We start from the raw sequence: 18,791 nt of genomic DNA on the forward strand, positions 1-18,791 counted from the left end.
ACTGGACACTCCAGTACATTAACACTGCACTGAGAGAGAGGGGTTAATACAGACACACTGACTGGACACTCCAGTACATTAACACTGCACTGAGAGAGAGAGGGGTTCATACACACACACTGATGGACACTCCAGTACATCAACACTACACTGAGAGAGAGAGGGGTTAATACAGACACACTGACTGGACACTCCAGTACATTAACACTGCACTGAGAGAGAGAGGGGTTAATACACACACACTGACTGGACACTCCAGTACATTAACACTGCAGTGAGAGAGAGAGGGGTTCATACACACACACTGACTGGACACTCCAGTACATTAACACTGCACTGAGAGAGAGAGGGGTTCATACAGACACACTGACTGGTCACTCCAGTACATTAACACTGCACTGAGAGAGAGGGGGGTTCATACAGACACACTGACTGGACACTCCAGTACATTAACACTGCACTGAGAGAGAGGGGGGTTAATACAGACACACTGACTGGACACTCCAGTACATTAACACTGCACTGAGAGAGAGAGAGGGGTTAATACAGACACACTGACTGGATACTCCAGTACATTAACACTGCACTGAGAGAGAGAGGGGTTCATACAGACACACTGACTGGACACTCCAGTACATTAACACTGCACTGAGAGAGAGAGGGGTTCATACAGACACACTGACTGGACACTCCAGTACATTAACACTGCACTGAGAGAGAGAGAGGGGTTAATACACACACGCCGACTGGACACTCCAGTACAGTACATTAACACTGCTGTGAGGGCTGATGTGGATGGAGGAGAAGAGTGGGGGAGTGTGTCTCTGGGGTCGTCCTCTCTGATGTTTCACTGACGAGATGATTGCTGATCATAGAGCTTAATTATGGCTAATTGATTCAGAGAGAAATGACAAAGCCTGCAGTCTGAGAACGTGAGAGGGAGGGAGAGAGCTGGCAGATACACGTCAGTGTGGAGACGGAGGAAGATACAGAGATGCTCTCTCCGTAGGCAGCTGCGTCAGTCTGATGACTTCTCAGTCTGTGGTTTTATTGTCACTCCGTTTGAAGTCACTTCCCATGCGGGACTTTGGAAATGAGCTTTCAGATGTGTGTCTGTGTGTGTCCTCTGATGGACTGGCCCTGGTGTGTGTGTGTGTGTGTGTGTCCTGTGATGGACTGGCCCTGGTGTGAGTGTGTGTGTGTGTGTGTCCTGTGATGGACTGGCCCTGGTGTGAGTGTGTGTGTGTGTGTCCTGTGATGGACTGGCCCTGGTGTGAGTGTGAGTGTGTGTGTGTCCTGTGATGGACTGGCCCTAGTGTGAGTGTGTGTGTCTGTGTGTGTGTGTCCTGTGATGGACTGGCCCTGGTGTGTCTGTGTGTGTCCTGTGATGGACTGGCCCTGGTGTGAGTGTGTGTGTGTGTGTGTCCTGTGATGGACTGGCCCTGGTGTGAGTGTGTGTGTCTGTGTGTGTGTGTCCTGTGATGGACTGGCCCTGGTGTGTGTGTGTCCTGTGATGGACTGGCCCTGGTGTGAGTGTGTGTGTCTGTGTGAGTGTTTTTGTTTCCTCTGATGGACTGGCCCTGGTGTGAGTGTATGTGTCTCTGTGAGTGTGTGTGTCTGTGTGTCCTTTGATGGACTGGCCCTGGTGTGTCTGTGTGTGTCCTGTGATGGACTGGCCCTGGTGTGAGTGTGTGTGTGTGTGTCCTGTGATGGACTGGCCCTAGTGTGAGTGTGTGTGTCTGTGTGTGTGTCCTGTGATGGACTGGCCCTGGTGTGTGTGTGTCCTGTGATGGACTGGCCCTGTTGTGTGTCTGTGTGTCTGTGTGAGTGTTTTTGTTTCCTCTGATGGACTGGCCGTGGTGTGAGTGTATGTGTCTCTGTGAGTGTGTGTGTCTGTGTGTCCTCTGATGGACTGGCCCTGGTGTGAGTGTGTCTGTGTGTGTGTGTCCTTTGATGGACTGGCCCTGGTGTGAGTGTGTCTGTGTGTGTCCTGTGATGGACTGGCCCTGGTGTGAGTGTGTGTGTCTGTGTGTGTGTGTGTCCTGTGATGGACTGGCCCTGGTGTGTGTGTCCTGTGATGGACTGTCCCTGGTGTGTGTGTGTGTGTGTGTGTGTGTGTGTGTGTGTGTCCTGTGATGGACTGGTGTCCTGTCCAGGGTGTACCCTGCCTTGTGCCTGTTGCTTGCTGGGATAGACCCCAGCTCCCCTGTGACCCTGAATTGGAAGAAGTGATTTGGAAAACCGTGTCCCCCCCTGCAGCTCCCAGCTGACAAACCCCACTGGAGCCCAGCAGTGTGAGCCTGGCCAGTACCTGGAGGGGAGACTCCTGGGAAAGCTGAGGCTGCTGCTGGGAGAGGTGTGAGTGGGGCCAGCAGGGGGCGCTCACCCTGCGGTCTGTGTGGGTCCTCATGCCCCAGTATAGTGACGGGGACACTAGACTGTAAACAGGCGCCGTCCTTCGGATGAGACGTCAAACCGAGGTCCTGACTCTCTGGGGTCATTAACAATCCCAGGGCGTCTCTCGACAAGAGTAGGGGTGTTACCCCAGTGTCCTGACCAAATTTCCCCCCTGGCCTTTACCCCTCATGGCCTCCTAATAACCCCCCTCTCTGAACTGGCTCCATCCCCCTGCTCTCCTCCCCACTGAGAGCTGGTGTGTGTGAGAGGACTGGAGCATCATCCAGGTGGGGCTGCACACTGGTGGGGGTAGTGGGATTCCCCCTGACCTGGGAAGTGCTATATAAATGTAAGAATTATTATTATTATTAGAATTGTATTATTATTAGAAAATGGATGGAAATATGGTTCCTTTTCCATTGACTTAAGTTATTCCCGAAGTATTTAAAGTGAAGCCTTTCCCATATCTACTGCAGGATCTTACATACAGCAGAGAACCTCGAACCCTGGACCCCTGGAGTACCAATCCAGTCACTCTCACAGATCAACCTGAACCATTCCTTCCATCCTTCGTCCAGTGTGCTCTTCCAAGGGACCCATCAGTAAGAAAAGAGAGCAGTTTGCTACATGACGGGGGGTTTAGAGGAGTAGAGGGGTGCCCAGATTTCCAATCCATAAGATCTCAATCGCATCCTCCAGCAAATCGCAGGCTTCACTGATCACCATTGCGAAGTTGTCAGCTCTAAGAAACAAGGGATTTGACCTTTAATGGTAAAACCTACTGCTCTGTGGCCCTCTTTAAAACACAGAATTTGAAATGAGGGACATTGCACCAGAAAGCAGAACACAAAATTACAATTAGGAAATTCTACACGATTTTGCCCATCGTTATAGAAAACACAACATCGTTTCTCTGGGATCAGTTCGGAAATTGGTGACCAGATATATTTCTAAGATGTTTTACTCTCGCAGCCCAAAACTGCTGAATAGTTTTAGTCTTGAACAGGAGACGGCAATTATCCTGGACTGTGAGGAACTGTCGAAGAACAAATGAAGATATTTGTTAGTTTCTCACACTCTCTGTTAGGATGTGGGAGACCATAGTGAACACACATGAGCTAGCTCACAAAACTCCCCTTTTACAATTAATATCTTGTTCTCAGTCTCTCTCAGTGCAGTGTTAATGTACTGGAGTGTCCAGTCAGTGTGTGTGTATGAACCCCTCTCTCTCTCAGTGCAGTGTTAATGTACTGGAGTGTCCAGTCAGTGTGTCTGTATTAACCCCTCTCTCTCTCAGTGCAGTGTTAATGTACTGGAGTGTCCAGTCAGTGTGTCTGTATTAACCCCCCTCTCAGTGCAGTGTTGAGTGTCCAGTCAGTGTTTCTGCATTAGTTTGTCTCTTTCTCTCTCCTCTCTCTCCCCCTGTCTCTCTCTCTCTCTATGAGAGCACAGTTAATTAATTTAAATGGGGTTCGGAGGTATTAACACAGAAGTACATTATGCAAATCAGAGCCATGCCAAGTCTATATAAAGTGACAGAGAGACTCTGAGACACTGAGATCCAGGCTGTGTCTGTCAGAATCCACATTATTCTTTTTTTTTTACAAATTTTGTCAATGTCATTATTACCAGTTGCTTCGATGTCTTTATTTTCCTCTTCCTAGCCGTCGCTGATCTTGGGTTCCGAATTTCTCTACAGTCCCGGACCAGCGCAGTCCTCTTTTTTCCCCATAAGGAGACAAGACGGTGGTGAATCGAACCCGTGTGCAGACACTCATCTTTATTGACTTCTACTTTTTGTTTTTTTAAAAAAAGGCTGTTATTTCTATCAAGGTGAGTAACATCTATCTTGTTTTGTTTTTTAATTTTAGAGATGAGCAATGTTTTTTTTTATATATGGATTTTTCTGAGCTACGATTATCCGTCTAACCCTCTATGAGCACACAAGGAAAATTCATTTCGAGTATTTATTTGCAACATACCTTGATCCACATCGATTCTCAAACACCGAGCTAGCCGAACAGCTCATGTCGTTTTGTGATCGGGGGATGAAGACTGGGGAGAACCTTTGAATTCCAGTGATATCCCGCCACGATTTCAGAATATCTTGGTCGAACCATCAAGTGATACGAACTGCCAACGCAGCTGTGGAAACATCTCAACAGATCTGAGACGAACGCTTGTATTGCCTTTCGGGACAAGGAGCGGAGCTTTTTCTCCAGCCTGTGCCGTAGAGTCAAGCTGTGCTTTTTGATTATCGTATTGATTATTGACTAGTTGGGTCATCGTGGGTTGCTGGTGCCCGATTGCGTTGCGATTGCAGTGAAGCCCTCGTCTCTCGTTTTTCTCCGGTTTTCCTTCTCCCATTCTTTGCTCCCCGAGCTGCGCGTTGCAGAAGAGGGATTCGTGTTTGACGGGTTCAGGGATCGCTGATGCCAGGATGCGCCGTGTTGCGGTTTTTGCCGATTGGCTCTTGGTTCCAGATCGCCGATGCTGATGGGGTGATTTGGGCGGTGATGATGGTCCAATTCCAGATGTGATTTCTGATGTTTCATTCCAGATGCAGTGAGTCCAGGCTGTGGTCTGTGTGATGGCTGATGTCCAATTCCAGATGTGATTTCTGATGTTTCATTCCAGATGCAGTGAGTCCAGGCTGTGGTCTGTGTGATGGCTGATGTCCAATTCCAGATGTGATTTCTGATGTTTCATTCCAGATGTGAATGTTGATTTTAATTTGAGATACAGTGGGGCCAGACTGTGCTCTGTGTGGTTATTGTTTTTTTATTTCTAGGTGTGATGATTGATTTTAAATTCCAGATGTGATTATTGATTTTCAATTCCAGATGTGATTTCTGATGTTTAATTCCAGATGTGAATGTTGATTTTAATTTGAGATATAGTGGGGCCAGACTGTGCTCTGTGTGGTTATTGTTTTTTTTATTTCTAGGTGTGATGATCGATTTTAAATTCCAGATGTGATTATTGATTTTCAATTCCAGATGCAGTGGGATCAAGCTGTGCTCTGTGTGATTATTGATTTCTAGTTCCAGATATGATTATTGATTTTCAATTCCAGATGTGATTATTGATTTTCAATTCCAGATGTGATTATTGATTTCTAGTTCCAGATATGATTATTGATTTTCAATTCCAGATGTGATTATTGATTTCTAGTTCCAGACATGATTATTGATTTTCAATTCCAGATGTGATTATGGACTTGTAATTCCAGATACAGTGGTGTCGGACTGTGCTCTGTGTGATTATGGACTTGTAATTCCAGATACAGTGGTGTCGGACTGTGCTGTGTGTGATTATGGACTTGTAATTCCAGAAACAGTGGTGTCGGATTGTGCTCTGTGTGATTATGGACTTGTAATTCCAGATACAGTGGTGTCGGACTGTGCTGTGTGTGATTATGGACTTGTAATTCCAGATACAGTGGTGTCGGACTGTGCTCTGTGTGATTATGGACTTGTAATTCCAGATACAGTGGTGTCGGACTGTGCTCTGTGTGATTATGGACTTGTAATTCCAGATGCAGAGGGGTCGAGCTGTGCTCTGTGTGATTATGGACTTGTAATTCCAGATACAGTGGTGTCGGACTGTGCTGTGTGTGATTTTGGACTTGTAATTCCAGATACAGTGGTGTCGGACTGTGCTCTGTGTGATTATGGACTTGTAATTCCAGATACAGTGGTGTCGGACTGTGCTCTGTGTGATTATGGACTTGTAATTCCAGATACAGTGGTGTCGGACTGTGCTCTGTGTGATTATGGACTTGTAATTCCAGATGCAGAGGGGTCGAGCTGTGCTGTGTGTGATTATGGACTTGTAATTCCAGATACAGTGGTGTCGGACTGTGCTCTGTGTGATTATGGACTTGTAATTCCAGATACAGTGGTGTCGGACTGTGCTCTGTGTGATTATGGACTTGTAATTCCAGATGCAGAGGGGTCGAGCTGTGCTGTGTGTGTCTCTGGTTCTGTCTGGAATTCTCTCTGAGTCTCTGGGGCTAGCTCTCACGGTAAATATGCACTCATCATCATCATTATTATCATCATCATCATCATCATTATTATTGTTGTTGTTGTTGCTGCAGTTGTTGTTGTTGCTGCTGTTGATGTTTTTGTTGTTGTTGCTGCTGTTGCTGCAGTTGTTGTTGCTGTTGTTGTTGTTGTTGTTGTTGCTGTTGTTACTGCAGTTGTTGTTGTTGCTGCTGTTGCTGCAGTTGTTGTTGTTGTTGTTGTTGTTGCTGCTGTTGATGTTTTTGTTGTTGTTGCTGCTGTTGCTGCAGTTGTTGTTGCTGTTGTTGTTGTTGTTGTTGCTGCTGTTGCTGCAGTTGTTGTTGTTGCTGCTGTTGCTGCAGTTGTTGTTGTTGTTGTTGCTGCTGTTGCTGCAGTTGTTGTTGCTGTTGTTGTTGTTGTTGTTGCTGCTGTTGCTGCAGTTGTTGTTGTTGCTGTTGTTGTTGCTGCTGTTGCTGCAGTTGTTGTTGCTGTTGTTGTTGTTGCTGCTGTTGATGTTTTTGTTGTTGTTGCTGCTGTTGCTGCAGTTGTTGTTGCTGTTATTGCTGCTGTTGTTGTTGCCATTGCTGCTGTATTTGTTGCCGTTCCTGTAGTCGTTGTTGCTGTTATTGCTGCTGTTGTTGTTGCCATTGCTGCAGTTGTTGTTGCTATTGTTTCTGCTGTTGTTGCTGCTGCTGTTGCTGCAGTTGCTGCTGTTGCTGTTGCTGCAGTTGCTGTTGCTGTTGCTGCTGCTGCTGCCGCCGAAGCGGTGGAGCGGCCCTTGATCTGGGTGTGTCTGTGTGTCTCAGGCCCGGGACAGGCGCGGCTGGACCCTGAACAGCGCCGGCTACCTGCTGGGACCGCGTGAGTCTGCCTCCCCGCTCCGTCCAGCACCGGAACCGGCCTGACCCGCTCCGCCGCCGCCCCGGAACCCGCGGCTGAGCGCTCCACTCCCCCTCCGCTGTACAAACGCGCTGCGGTTACACTGGCGATACGGCGTCACTGTATTAGTGACGGTCCCTGTATTACCAGTGTAACTGCAGCGCGCTGGAGAGTCCGGGCTCAGATCCCCAGATCCGCGGTCGGTGCTGATCCATGTTCAGACCCACAAAGCTGCTCGCGACGGAACCGGCGCCGCTTTGATCCCGCGAGAGCCGGGTCCCCGGGCCCGTAAGGACTCTGCTCCCGTTCTGCTGAACGTCGCCGGCTGTCGGGACGGGTCCACGACCGGCCGACGGTCTCAATCCCTCCCCGTCCCAGTTCAGCCGCGCTGGACGGGGACACGGCCCCCCGAACCGGCCCGGCCCACGCCGGTCGCGGGTCGCGCAGTTTACGGTATAGAAACGCGGAAGTCCTCGGTATTTTAGAGTTCACGGCGTGTGAGCGCGCTTTTCGCTGCAAGAGCCGGTGCGAATCCACGCCACGCGTGATCCACGGGCGCCGGTCACTGTGAAATGAGACCCCCTGTTCTCGGGTGGGTCGGATCTCATTCTGTTCCTCCTTGCCCGGCGGGGGGAGGTCGGTATCGCTCCGTTAGTACTGTGAAGCCTTTGGTCCGTCTGCCCCCGTCGTGTCGCGGGTCTGGACCGGGTTTCGAACCGAACCGAGGCGGGGCGGGCTGAGAGACAGTTCCGCCGGCCACCCACGCGTGGAAGTGGACGATCCTCCCGGTTTTCGTCCGGCGTCCGCGTGTTTCCTGACCACGCTGGGAACTGGACTCGGGTTTTTACACCAGAGCAGCGGCGGGTACCACCGCTCTGCAAATCCTCTTTATTATTATAATTATTATCATCATTCCCCGAGAGTTTTCCACTCCTTGTCCCGGGGCGTCCCTGTCTCCGGACCGGGGGGACAGTATTGGCTCGGTGTTCCGGTCCTCATCAGGAACTAACCAAGGCGGCACCGCCAGGCCGGGCTCGACCCCAGGCCCGTCTCCCCTGCACCCCTGTGCCCCCCCCTCAGCGAGGTGTCTGCGCCCCTCAAAACCCCCCCTCCGGCTCGCCCCCGCGGGCGTGTCTGCGCTGGGACTGGGCGGCGACCTGTCCACGCGTGTTTATACCGCCGGCGTGTTCCCCGTGAGCCCGTGTTGCACATTAACGTGGACGAAGGCGGAGGTCCTCTTTCCACCAGACGGGGGCGATTTTTCGACTTTTTTTAAAAAAAAACAACAAATTTATTTCCTTTTCTCAAACAAATAGCAGGGAATCGCCGAACAGACAACTTTCCCTTCGTGTGCCGTATACATACTACCCCCCCAAAACCGTCTAGGTGAGACCATCTCGTCAGGCTTCAACAGAACGAGGTTCCATAGCGATCACACCTGAAGAAACGTCGTGTTTTTTTCTTTCTTCTCTTCCCCGCTGGAATAAAACCTCCTACTTGCTCCGCTGCATAACCCCTAGTGCGTTTCGTGCAGGCGCATTTTCTCTTTCAAATGTCATTTTGAACCCCTTCCAAAATAAAAAAAAGACAGTTTGTTTTGCCTTTACACGGTCAGCGGTGGCACGGAGGTGTTTTTCGGTCTCCCAGCCGGGAGGCAGGCGGCGGCGGGGGGGTCCTGCGTGTCTCGGATCGGCCAGTTTATCCGCGCGGGGTGAGGGGATCACGCGGTTCTGGCGGTCCGGACACTGACCGGGTCACCACACCGCCACGACAGGTCCCTCGGACAGTTTGTAACAGAAACTGAACCGAAGCGCATTCTTGCAGGTGTGACGCAGTTCTCCGGCAGCCCTAGGGTGCAGGTGTTTATTTAGAAAGTCCCTCCTCCTCGTGTGCAGAGGGTGTCTTCGACCTTCTACTCAGAATTGTCCGGTAAATCGCCTGTCCTGTTGTGACTGGCAAACCCCTCGCTGAGCACCTACCACTAACACACTGACACTACTCACTAATCACTGTCTCATTCACCACTAACACACTGACACTACTCACTAATCACTGTCTCATTCACCACTAACACACTGACACCACTCACTAATCACTGTCTCATTCACCACTGTCTCACTAATCACTGTCTCATTCACCACTAACACACTGACACCACTGTCTCACTAATCACTGTCTCATTCACCACTAACACACTGACACCACTCACTAATCACTGTCTCATTCACCACTAACACACTGACACCACTCACTAATCACTGTCTCATTCACCACTGTCTCACTAATCACTGTCTCATTCACCACTAACACACTGACACCACTCACTAATCACTGTCTCACTAATCACTGTCTCATTCACCACTAACACACTGACACCACTCACTAATCACTGTCTCATTCACCACTGTCTCACTAATCACTGTCTCATTCACCACTGTCTCACTGACACCACTCACTAATCACTGTCTCATTCACCACTGTCTCACTAATCACTGTCTCATTCACCACTGTCTCACTGACACCACTCACTAATCACTGTCTCATTCACCACTGTCTCACTGACACCACTGTCTCACTAATCACTGTCTCATTCACCACTAACACACTGACACCACTCACTAATCACTGTCTCATTCACCACTGTCTCACTAATCACTGTCTCATTCACCACTAACACACTGACACCACTCACTAATCACTGTCTCATTCACCACTGTCTCACTAATCACTGTCTCATTCACCACTGTCTCACTGACACCACTCACTAATCACTGTCTCATTCACCACTGTCTCACTAATCACTGTCTCATTCACCACTGTCTCACTGACACCACTCACTAATCACTGTCTCATTCACCACTGTCTCACTAATCACTGTCTCATTCACCACTGTCTCACTGACACCACTCACTAATCACTGTCTCATTCACCACTGTCTCACTAATCACTGTCTCATTCACCACTAACACACTGACACCACTCACTAATCACTGTCTCATTCACCACTAACACACTGACACCACTCACTAATCACTGTCTCATTCACCACTGTCTCACTAATCACTGTCTCATTCACCACTGTCTCATTCACCACTAACACACTGACACCACTCACTAATCACTGTCTCGGGTGTGGTTTCTTTACCGGTGGCCGTGGAGATGGATCATCCCACAGGACCGATTGTTTTTAACAGCTTAAAAAAAAAAAAAAAAGGCGGAAAATGACGCCAACTGTGGATCCCAGCCGTTGCGCGATCCGGGAATGAATGCGTCTAGATACCCGAAAGTCCGTGCTGTCCGGCAGGTGGCGTTCGTTTTGAAAACCGCGTCCCATTCCCCTGTCGCGCCGGGCAGGCGAACGGCGAACGGCAGTGCCTACAACTCCCACGATCCCTTGCGGTGGGCCGAGACGGACAGACGTCCTGGCCCAGATGTCTTATAAATCCACGAGTCACAACCCCTGTGACGTCCCCCTGCGGAGCGACTGTGCTGAATCTAGGGCGTTCCGGGCGGTGTGGCTGTCTTGAGTGTGTACGGGCGTCCCGGCCAGTGACGCTGGCGGTTTTCTGTCTCCCTCTCAGACGCTCACCGCACGCTCACTGTTAAGGGGGACCCGGCTGGAAAGAGAGACGTCCTGGAGGAGAATTCCCATATCCAACAGCCACTTGAGGCTCAATACAGTGCGTTCACTCCGTGGCGGCGTTACGTGCTGTGTGTCTGTACTGTGTGTGTCTGTGCTGTGTGTGTCTGTACTGTGTGTGTGTGTCTGTACTGTACTGTGTGTGTGTCTGTACTGTGTGTGTCTGTGCTGTACTGTGTGTGTGTCTATACTGTGTGTGTCTGTACTGTACTGTGTGTGTGTGTCTGTACTGTGTGTGTCTGTGCTGTACTCTGTGTGTGTGTCTGTACTGTGTGTATCTGTGCTGTACTGTGTCAGTCTGTGCTGTGTGTATGTGTTCTGTACTGTGTGTGTATATATACTATATTTTGTGTGTCTGTACTGTACTGTGTGAGTCTGTGCTGTACTGTGTCTCTGCTGTGTGTATCTGTGCTGTATTGTGTGTTTCTGTACTGTACTGTGTGTGCCTGTACTGTGCTGTGTATATATACTATACTGTGCGTGGCTGTGCTGTGCGTGTCTGTACCTGTGTGTGCCAGTGCTGTACTGTGTGTGTGTATATATACTGTACTGTGTGTGTCAGTGCTGTACTGTGTGTGTGTATATACTGTACTGTGTGTGCCGGTGCTGTACTGTGTGTGTGTGCAGTGTGTGTGTACAGTGTTGTGTTGACCCTGTCCCCTCTCTCTCAGACTCGGCTACAGAGGACTCGGTTCTCCAGACTGTTCTGGACTTCATATCATACCTGCGCCTGAAAGGTAACAGTCTGTCGGTTAGCCTGACTGTGCATCTTACAAAACGAGGAACTTTTCCTGCCATTTTCCTTCCTCCTCTTTCAGAGCTGGGAGCACTGGAGAATGTGAACGTCCCTTACACCTCTGACGAAATGCGTGCTTAGTTCTGCTGCCTCCACTTCTCTTTATTTGTCCTCATCATCCTCCTTTCTCTCCCCCTCTCCACTCTCCCTGACTGGCTCCTCCCCTCTCTCCTCCTCCCACTCTGACTGGCTCCTCCCCTCTCTCCTCCACCCCACTGATTGGCTCCTCCCCTCTCTCCTCCTCCCACTCTGACTGGCTCCTCCCCTCTCTCCTCCACCCCACTCTGATTGGCTCCTCCCCTCTCTCCTCCTCCCACTCTGATTGGCTCCTCCCCTCTCTCCTCCACCCCACTCTGACTGGCTCCTCCCCTCTCTCCTCCACCCCACTCTGATTGGCTCCTCCCCTCTCTCCTCCTCCCACTCTGACTGGCTCCTCCCCTCTCTCCTCCACCCCACTCTGATTGGCTCCTCCCCTCTCTCCTCCTCCCACTCTGACTGGCTCCTCCCCTCTCTCCTCCACCCCACTCTGACTGGCTCCTCCCCTCTCTCCCTCATCGAACTCTCTCTCTCTCCACCTCCATGTATAAAAAGCAACAACAACAAGACACCAGGCAACATCATCGTCAGCAGGGGACACGCCACCCACCCACTCTCCTTCCTTACGCCAGTGAATTGTTCGTGGACAGTAATTAGTGTGAGGAGTCTCTGTCTGGGAGGGTGCCATTTGCGTGCCTGTCTCTCTCCCTCTCTCCCCCACACTCTTTCTCACTCCCTACATCTTCCTCTCCCTCTCTCTCTCCCTCTCTCTCTCCTCTCTCTCTTCTCTCTCTCCTTTCTCTCTCCCCTCTTTCTCCCCTCTTTCTCCTCTCTCTCTCCTCTCTCTCCCCTCTCTCTTTCCCCTCTCTCTCTCCTCTCTCTCCTCTCACTCCTCTCTCTCCTCTCTCTCTCCCCCCTCTCTCTCCCCTCTCTCCCTCTCTCCCCCACACTCTTTCTCACTCCCTACATCTTCCTCTCCCTCTCTCTCCCCCCTCTTTCTCTCCCCTCTTTCTCCTCTCTCTCCTCTCTCCTCTCCCTCTCGGTCTGTTCTTTCGGATTAACTGCCCATCTGTCCGGTCAGACAGACCGACTGCGAGACAGCCTCGGACAGATGGGGGCAGCCATGTCCACAGGCTCTTGCAGGGGGAGACTCTGTGAGCGTCTGTGGCAGTCTCCGCGCAGACAGAGGCACGGACGCTGTCCTTCGTCAGAACCAGCTCGTCAGAACCCTCTCTGTGTAGCTTCACAGTGCCAGCACCAGCACCTGCAGTGGGTGGAGGGACTGGGGCTGTTTCTCCCTGGAGTGTCGGTGGTAGTGGTTTTAAATTAACAGTCCGATTCAATTCCCGAAACCCTCTCTGTGGTCAGAAACACCTGCATTCGGCTCTGTAAATATCGGAATGCATACTGTATCCGTACGAGTATAGAGTGAAGAAAAAAGAATAAAAACGAGTCAAGAGAAACTCAGGGGTTCGTGTTTCCAGCTTTTACTGTGTTCTACTGTAAATAACTCCACTGATCACACACGGTCACAGTCACTGGAGGGGCACAGACACAGGATCCTGGGAAAGAGAGCCTTGGACAGATAGGAGTGTCTCTCCCCAAACCCTCCTTCCTCTTTTCAAGAGAGAGAGAGGGAGGGTGGAGTACAGAGGGAGAGAGGGAGTGTGGAGTACAGAGGGAGAGAGGGAGAGGGTGGAGTACAGAGGGAGAGAGGGAGTGTTGAGTACAGAGGGAGAGAGGGAGTGTTGAGTACAGAGGGAGAGGATGTTCAGTAGTGTAGCAGGGTGTTGAGTACACAGGGAGAGGGTGTTTAGTACTGTGATTGTGTGTGTGTGTGAGGAGTGTGTGTTGTGTGATTGTGTGTGTGTTGTGTGTGGTAGGAGTGTGTGTTGTGTGATTGTGTGTGTGTTGTGTGTGGTAGGAGTGTGTGTTGTGTGATTGTGAGTGTGTGGGTGAGGAGTGTGTGTTGTGTTGTGTGATTGTGTATGTGTATGAGTGTGTGTGAGCGCAGTGGTTTATCCGATGTCCAGGAGCCCCTGTGTGCAGGGCGAGGCTGGGGCAGGAGGATCTGTCCCTTCGGAACAGCGGGAAGAGAGCAGGGAGAGGGAGGGGCAGGAGGATCTGTGCCTTCGGAACAGCGGGAAGAGAGCAGGGAGAGGGAGGGGCAGGAGGATCTGTCCCTTCGGAACAGCGGGAAGAGAGCAGGGAGAGGGAGGGGCAGGAGGCTCTGTGCCTTTGGAACAGCGGGAAGAGAGCAGGGAGAGGGAGGGGCAGGAGGATCTGTCCCTTGGGAACAGCGGGAAGAGAGCAGGGAGAGGGAGGGGCAGGAGGATCTGTCCCTTCGGAACAGCGGGAAGAGAGCAGGGAGAGGGAGAGGGAGGGGCAGGAGGCTCTGTGCCTTCGGAACAGCGGGAAGAGAGCAGGGAGAGGGAGGGGCAGGAGGATCTGCCGGGAGCAGGGCGGAGCCACACGCCCACTCCGAGAGGGAAGAGCAGGGCACAGGCCGAAGGACCCCGCCCTCTTCCGGCCGGGACAGCGGGAACACGGGGACGAAGACGAGGAACGGGCCGGTGCCCCGCTACGCCTCCCCCCTCTCCGGGCGCCCCCTCTTCCCCCCGGAGCGCAGGCCGGACGAGATCCAGCTGATCTGGGTGTCCCTCTTCTTCCCGAACCGCAGGCCGAAGGAGTTCACGTTGTAGGGCTCTCCCGCCTGCCTGCGGGAGTCTCCTTCCAGACGGGAGGCAAGGAGACCCGGAGCGTCCACCGGGAGAGGAGGAGGAGCGCTGTCTGTGTGTGAGAGAGAGAGAGGGGTTCATACTCACACTGACTGGACACTCCAGTACATTAACACTGCACTGAGAGAGAGGGGGGTTCATACAGACACACTGACTGGACACTCCAGTACATTAACACTGCACTGAGAGAGAGAGGGGTTCATACAGACACACTGACTGGACACTCCAGTACATTAACACTGCACTGAGAGAGAGGGGGGTTCATACAGACACACTGACTGGACACTCCAGTACATTAACACTGCACTGAGAGAGAGAGAGGGGTTCATACAGACACACTGACTGGACACTCCAGTACAGTAACACTATACTGAGAGAGAGAGGGGGGTTAATACAGACACAGTGACTGGACACTCCAGTACATTAACACTGCACTGAGAGAGAGAGGGGTTCATACAGACACACTGACTGGACACTCCAGTACATTAACACTGCACTGAGAGAGAGAGGGGTTCATACAGACACACTGACTGGACACTCCAGTACATTAACACTGCACTGAGAGAGAGAGGGGGGTTCATACAGACACACTGACTGGACACTCCAGTACATTAACACTGCACTGAGAGAGAGAGGGGTTAATACAGACACACTGACTGGACACTCCAGTACATGAACACTGCACTGAGAGAGAGGGGGGTTAATACAGACACACTGACTGGACACTCCAGTACATGAACACTGCACTGAGAGAGAGGGGGGTTAATACAGACACACTGACTGGACACTCCAGTACATTAACACTGCACTGAGAGAGAGAGGGGTTCATACACACACACTGACTGGACACTCCAGTACATTAACACTGCACTGAGAGAGAGAGGGGTTCATACAGACACACTGACTGGACACTCCAGTACATTAACACTGCACTGAGAGAGAGAGGGGTTCATACAGACACACTGACTGGACACTCCAGTACATGAACACTGCACTGAGAGAGAGAGGGGTTAATACAGACACACTGACTGGACACTCCGGTACATTAACACTGCACTGAGAGAGAGAGGGGTTCATACAGACACACTGACTGGACACTCCAGTACATGAACACTGCACTGAGAGAGAGAGGGGTTCATACAGACACACTGACTGGACACTCCAGTACATTAACACTGCACTGAGAGAGAGAGGGGTTAATACACACACACTGACTGGACACTCCAGTACATTAACACTGCACTGAGAGAGAGAGGGGTTCATACAGACACACTTACCCACATTCCTGTATCGTAGTGTTCTGAGTGGCAGTGGGAGAAACTGGGAGGGGTCTGCCGACTGGACGCCCAAGCACACAGCAGCCACAAGCAGAGAAATTGCTGGGAGCCGCATTTGGCCTGAGAGAGACGACAGCAGGACAGACAGAGACCGGACTTGTATTAGATACTGTGTGTCTCCCGGAGGTCAGGCACTGTAAATCCTGGAGTGGATCTGAGTGCTGTGAAGTGGGAGTCTTGGACTTTTCACAGTGCGTTGTTGAGACTGCATATACCCTACAACTTCACATACACTCAGTTCCTTTAGAGAAATGCGTATCGTTTCTACTGCGAGTCTCTCGTCTAGCTGTTTTCCATGTTTGCATTGAGACGCGAAATCGTCAAGAGAAGTAAATATTTTTAGGAGGTAGGATCTCGCCCTTCATATTCCTTCATATTCCTTCATGTACCTTCACATTTCAAAATCATTGCCGTCCAATGTTGTTTAGAAAAGTCTGAAACACAGTCCCCCCCGTACAGGATGCTCATAACAGTCAGTTTCTGCAGCACTGAACACAATACAACAAGCGCCCCACATTTCAAGTGAAAAACACCTGCGTTCATATTGTCCGAATACGATGACCAGGAATGACACAAGAGCAAGGAAGGACAGATCGGGGCTGAGGACAGGGTCATGAGGTGACAGAGAGGAGGAGACGGAGAGAGCTCTGCAGGACACTCACCTGAGAGGGAGGGAATGAGGAGTCTACGAAGGACTGTCTTCCCACGGCTGTGTCTCTGACTCTCTTTATCTCTGTCTCTGTCTCTGTCTCTGAATGTGTCTCTGACTCTAACTGTGCCTCTGACCCTGAATGTGTCTCCGTCTCTGATTGTGTCTCTGTCTCTTATTGTGTCTCTAATTGTGTCTCTGTCTCTGACTGTGCCTCTGACTCTGATTGTGTCTCTGACTCTGTGTCTCTGTCTCTGACTGTGTCTCTGTCTCTGACTGTGTTTCTGTCTCTAACTCTGACTGTGTCGCTGACTGGATTTCTGGCTGTGTCTCTGTCTCTGACTGTGTTTCTCTTTCTCAGTCTCTCTCTCTGTCTCTGTCTCTGTCTCTTACTGACTTGTACAGCCGGTCTCTCTCTCTTCTTCTGTCTCTGTCTCTGTCTCTGTCTGTCTCTGTCTCTTACTCTGTGTCTTTGTCTCTGTCTGTCTCTGTCTCTTACTGACTCGTACAGCAGGTCTCTCTCTCTTCTGTCTTCTGTCTCGCCTTCTGCCAGTTCTCAGAGCTCAGTCCACAGCTGCCCTGTGAGAAACCTCCATTTATACCCCTGGCCTCTCCTCTCTCCCCCCCCCCGCGCTGTCCCGAAGCACGGTGCCTGTCCCCGCCCAGGAAGAGAGCAGGGAGGCTCCTGGCATCAGAGAGAACACGGACAAAAGGACGAGCGAGGAGGAGGAGGGTGGGGGCGAAGGAGGCGACAGCTAACGCTAATGAGAGGAACGCCAAGACAGCTGAGGCCAGCGAGCCTGCAGAGTCCCGGTCTCCCCCTCGGCAACGGACAGTTAGTTAACTCTTCCCTCTGCACAGCACTGACCAGTATACACAGCACAGCCCCAGTCACTCTGACCAGTATATACAGCACATTCCCAGTCACTCTGACCAGTATACACAGCACAGCCCCGGTCACTCTGACCAGTATATACAGCACATTCCCAGTCACTCTGACCAGTATATACAGCACAGCCCCAGTCACTCTGACCAGTATGATGGGCTGTATCTGATATACCACACAGCCCCAGTCACTCTGACCAGTATGTAGGGCTGTATCTGATATACAGCACACTCCCAGTCACTCTGACCAGTATATACAGCACAGCCCCAGTCACTCTGACCAGTATGACGGGCTGTATCTGATATACAGCACAGCCCCAGTCACTCTGACCAGTATGATGGGCTGTATCTGATATACCACACAGCCTCAGTCACTCTGACCAGTATGTAGGGCTGTATCTGATATACAGCACACTCCCAGTCACTCTGACCAGTATATACAGCACAGCCCCAGTCACTCTGACCAGTATGACGGGCTGTATCTGATATACAGCACAGCCCCAGTCACTCTGACCAGTATGATGGGCTGTATCTGATATACCACACAGCCCCAGTCACTCTGACCAGTATGACAGGCTGTATCTGATATACAGCACATTCCCAGTCACACTGACCAGTATGACGGGCTGTATCTGATATAGAGCACAGCCCCAGTCACACTGACCAGTATGTAGGGCTGTATCTGATATAGAGCACAGCCCCAGTCACACTGACCAGTATGTAGGGCTGTATCTGATATAGAGCACAGCCCCAGTCACACTGACCAGTATGTAGGGCTGTATCTGATATACAGCACATCTCACAAATGTTTCAGTTTTATTACATGTAGTCAAGTAGCTTGTTCCCCACCCCCACCCCCCTCTGTGTACAGAAGAGCCCCCTGTCCTGACTGGAGGAGCTCACCCAGCTGTGTCTGGAGAGAAGCCAGGGTATCGGCTTCAACCACAGGGCTGGGCAGCTTGTTCCCCACCCCCACCACCCTCTGTGTACAGAAGAGCCTCCTGTTCTGTGTCGGTGAGACCAGCTCCTGAGCACAGAGCACAGCGAGCAGTTGATCAGCTGTCTCGATTCAAGGCTCACGGATATTAATTAATTCTATAATATTAATTAAGAGCTCGGCTGGGTTGTAGACTTAAAGAAATGCCACTGGCGGTTGTCCTAAGCGCCGGAGAGAGAAAATTGTGTGATTACAGAGTAATTGTAAGTCATAATGTGTGTGTTTTATTTGACATGACCTCGGCCACAGGGTTGCTGGTTTTAACAGCGCGAGTGAGTAAATCAATCAATCACCCGCATCCACACCACCGGCGGCTGTGAAAAGGACTCGCGCGATTTTTCCCCTCCCCTCCCCTCTCCGTGTTTTTTTTTTGGGGGGCGTGGGTTTTAAGTGCCGTTGACGAGTCTCCAGCTGCTCCCGCGCGCAAGCT

General features: G+C 51.1%; 2 protein-coding genes across 3 annotated transcripts; one reads left to right on the forward strand and one right to left on the reverse strand.

Annotated features, from left to right (window-relative positions):
• Positions 1-2,817: 2,817 nt before the first annotated feature.
• Positions 2,818-13,212, forward strand: LOC138240740 (galanin peptides-like). 2 transcript variants are annotated; one of them, XM_069191959.1, is made up of 7 exons: positions 2,818-2,999; positions 4,062-4,230; positions 6,344-6,424; positions 7,211-7,265; positions 10,865-10,963; positions 11,595-11,660; positions 11,742-13,212. In XM_069191959.1, the coding sequence occupies exons 3-7, from the start codon at positions 6,344-6,346 to the stop codon at positions 11,798-11,800; spliced, it is 360 nt and encodes a 119-aa protein (XP_069048060.1). In that variant the 5' UTR covers positions 2,818-2,999; positions 4,062-4,230; the 3' UTR covers positions 11,801-13,212. The 2 variants fall into 2 exon arrangements, with proteins under 2 accessions (XP_069048060.1, XP_069048059.1); XM_069191958.1 differs by lacking the exon at positions 2,818-2,999 and having other exon boundaries at positions 3,948-4,230.
• A 1,110-nt stretch (positions 13,213-14,322) lies between these two features.
• LOC107076132 (uncharacterized) lies at positions 14,323-17,032 on the reverse strand. Its single transcript, XM_015339575.2, has 3 exons — positions 16,493-17,032; positions 15,771-15,890; positions 14,323-14,545 (listed from the first exon to the last, which is right to left on the reverse strand). The coding sequence occupies exons 2-3, from the start codon at positions 15,883-15,885 to the stop codon at positions 14,337-14,339; spliced, it is 324 nt and encodes a 107-aa protein (XP_015195061.1). The 5' UTR covers positions 15,886-15,890; positions 16,493-17,032; the 3' UTR covers positions 14,323-14,336.
• Between the last annotated feature and the right edge of the window lie 1,759 nt (positions 17,033-18,791).

This window comes from Lepisosteus oculatus, chromosome 7 (genome assembly GCF_040954835.1).
Source record: "Lepisosteus oculatus isolate fLepOcu1 chromosome 7, fLepOcu1.hap2, whole genome shotgun sequence".
Lineage (NCBI taxonomy): Eukaryota > Metazoa > Chordata > Actinopteri > Semionotiformes > Lepisosteidae > Lepisosteus > Lepisosteus oculatus.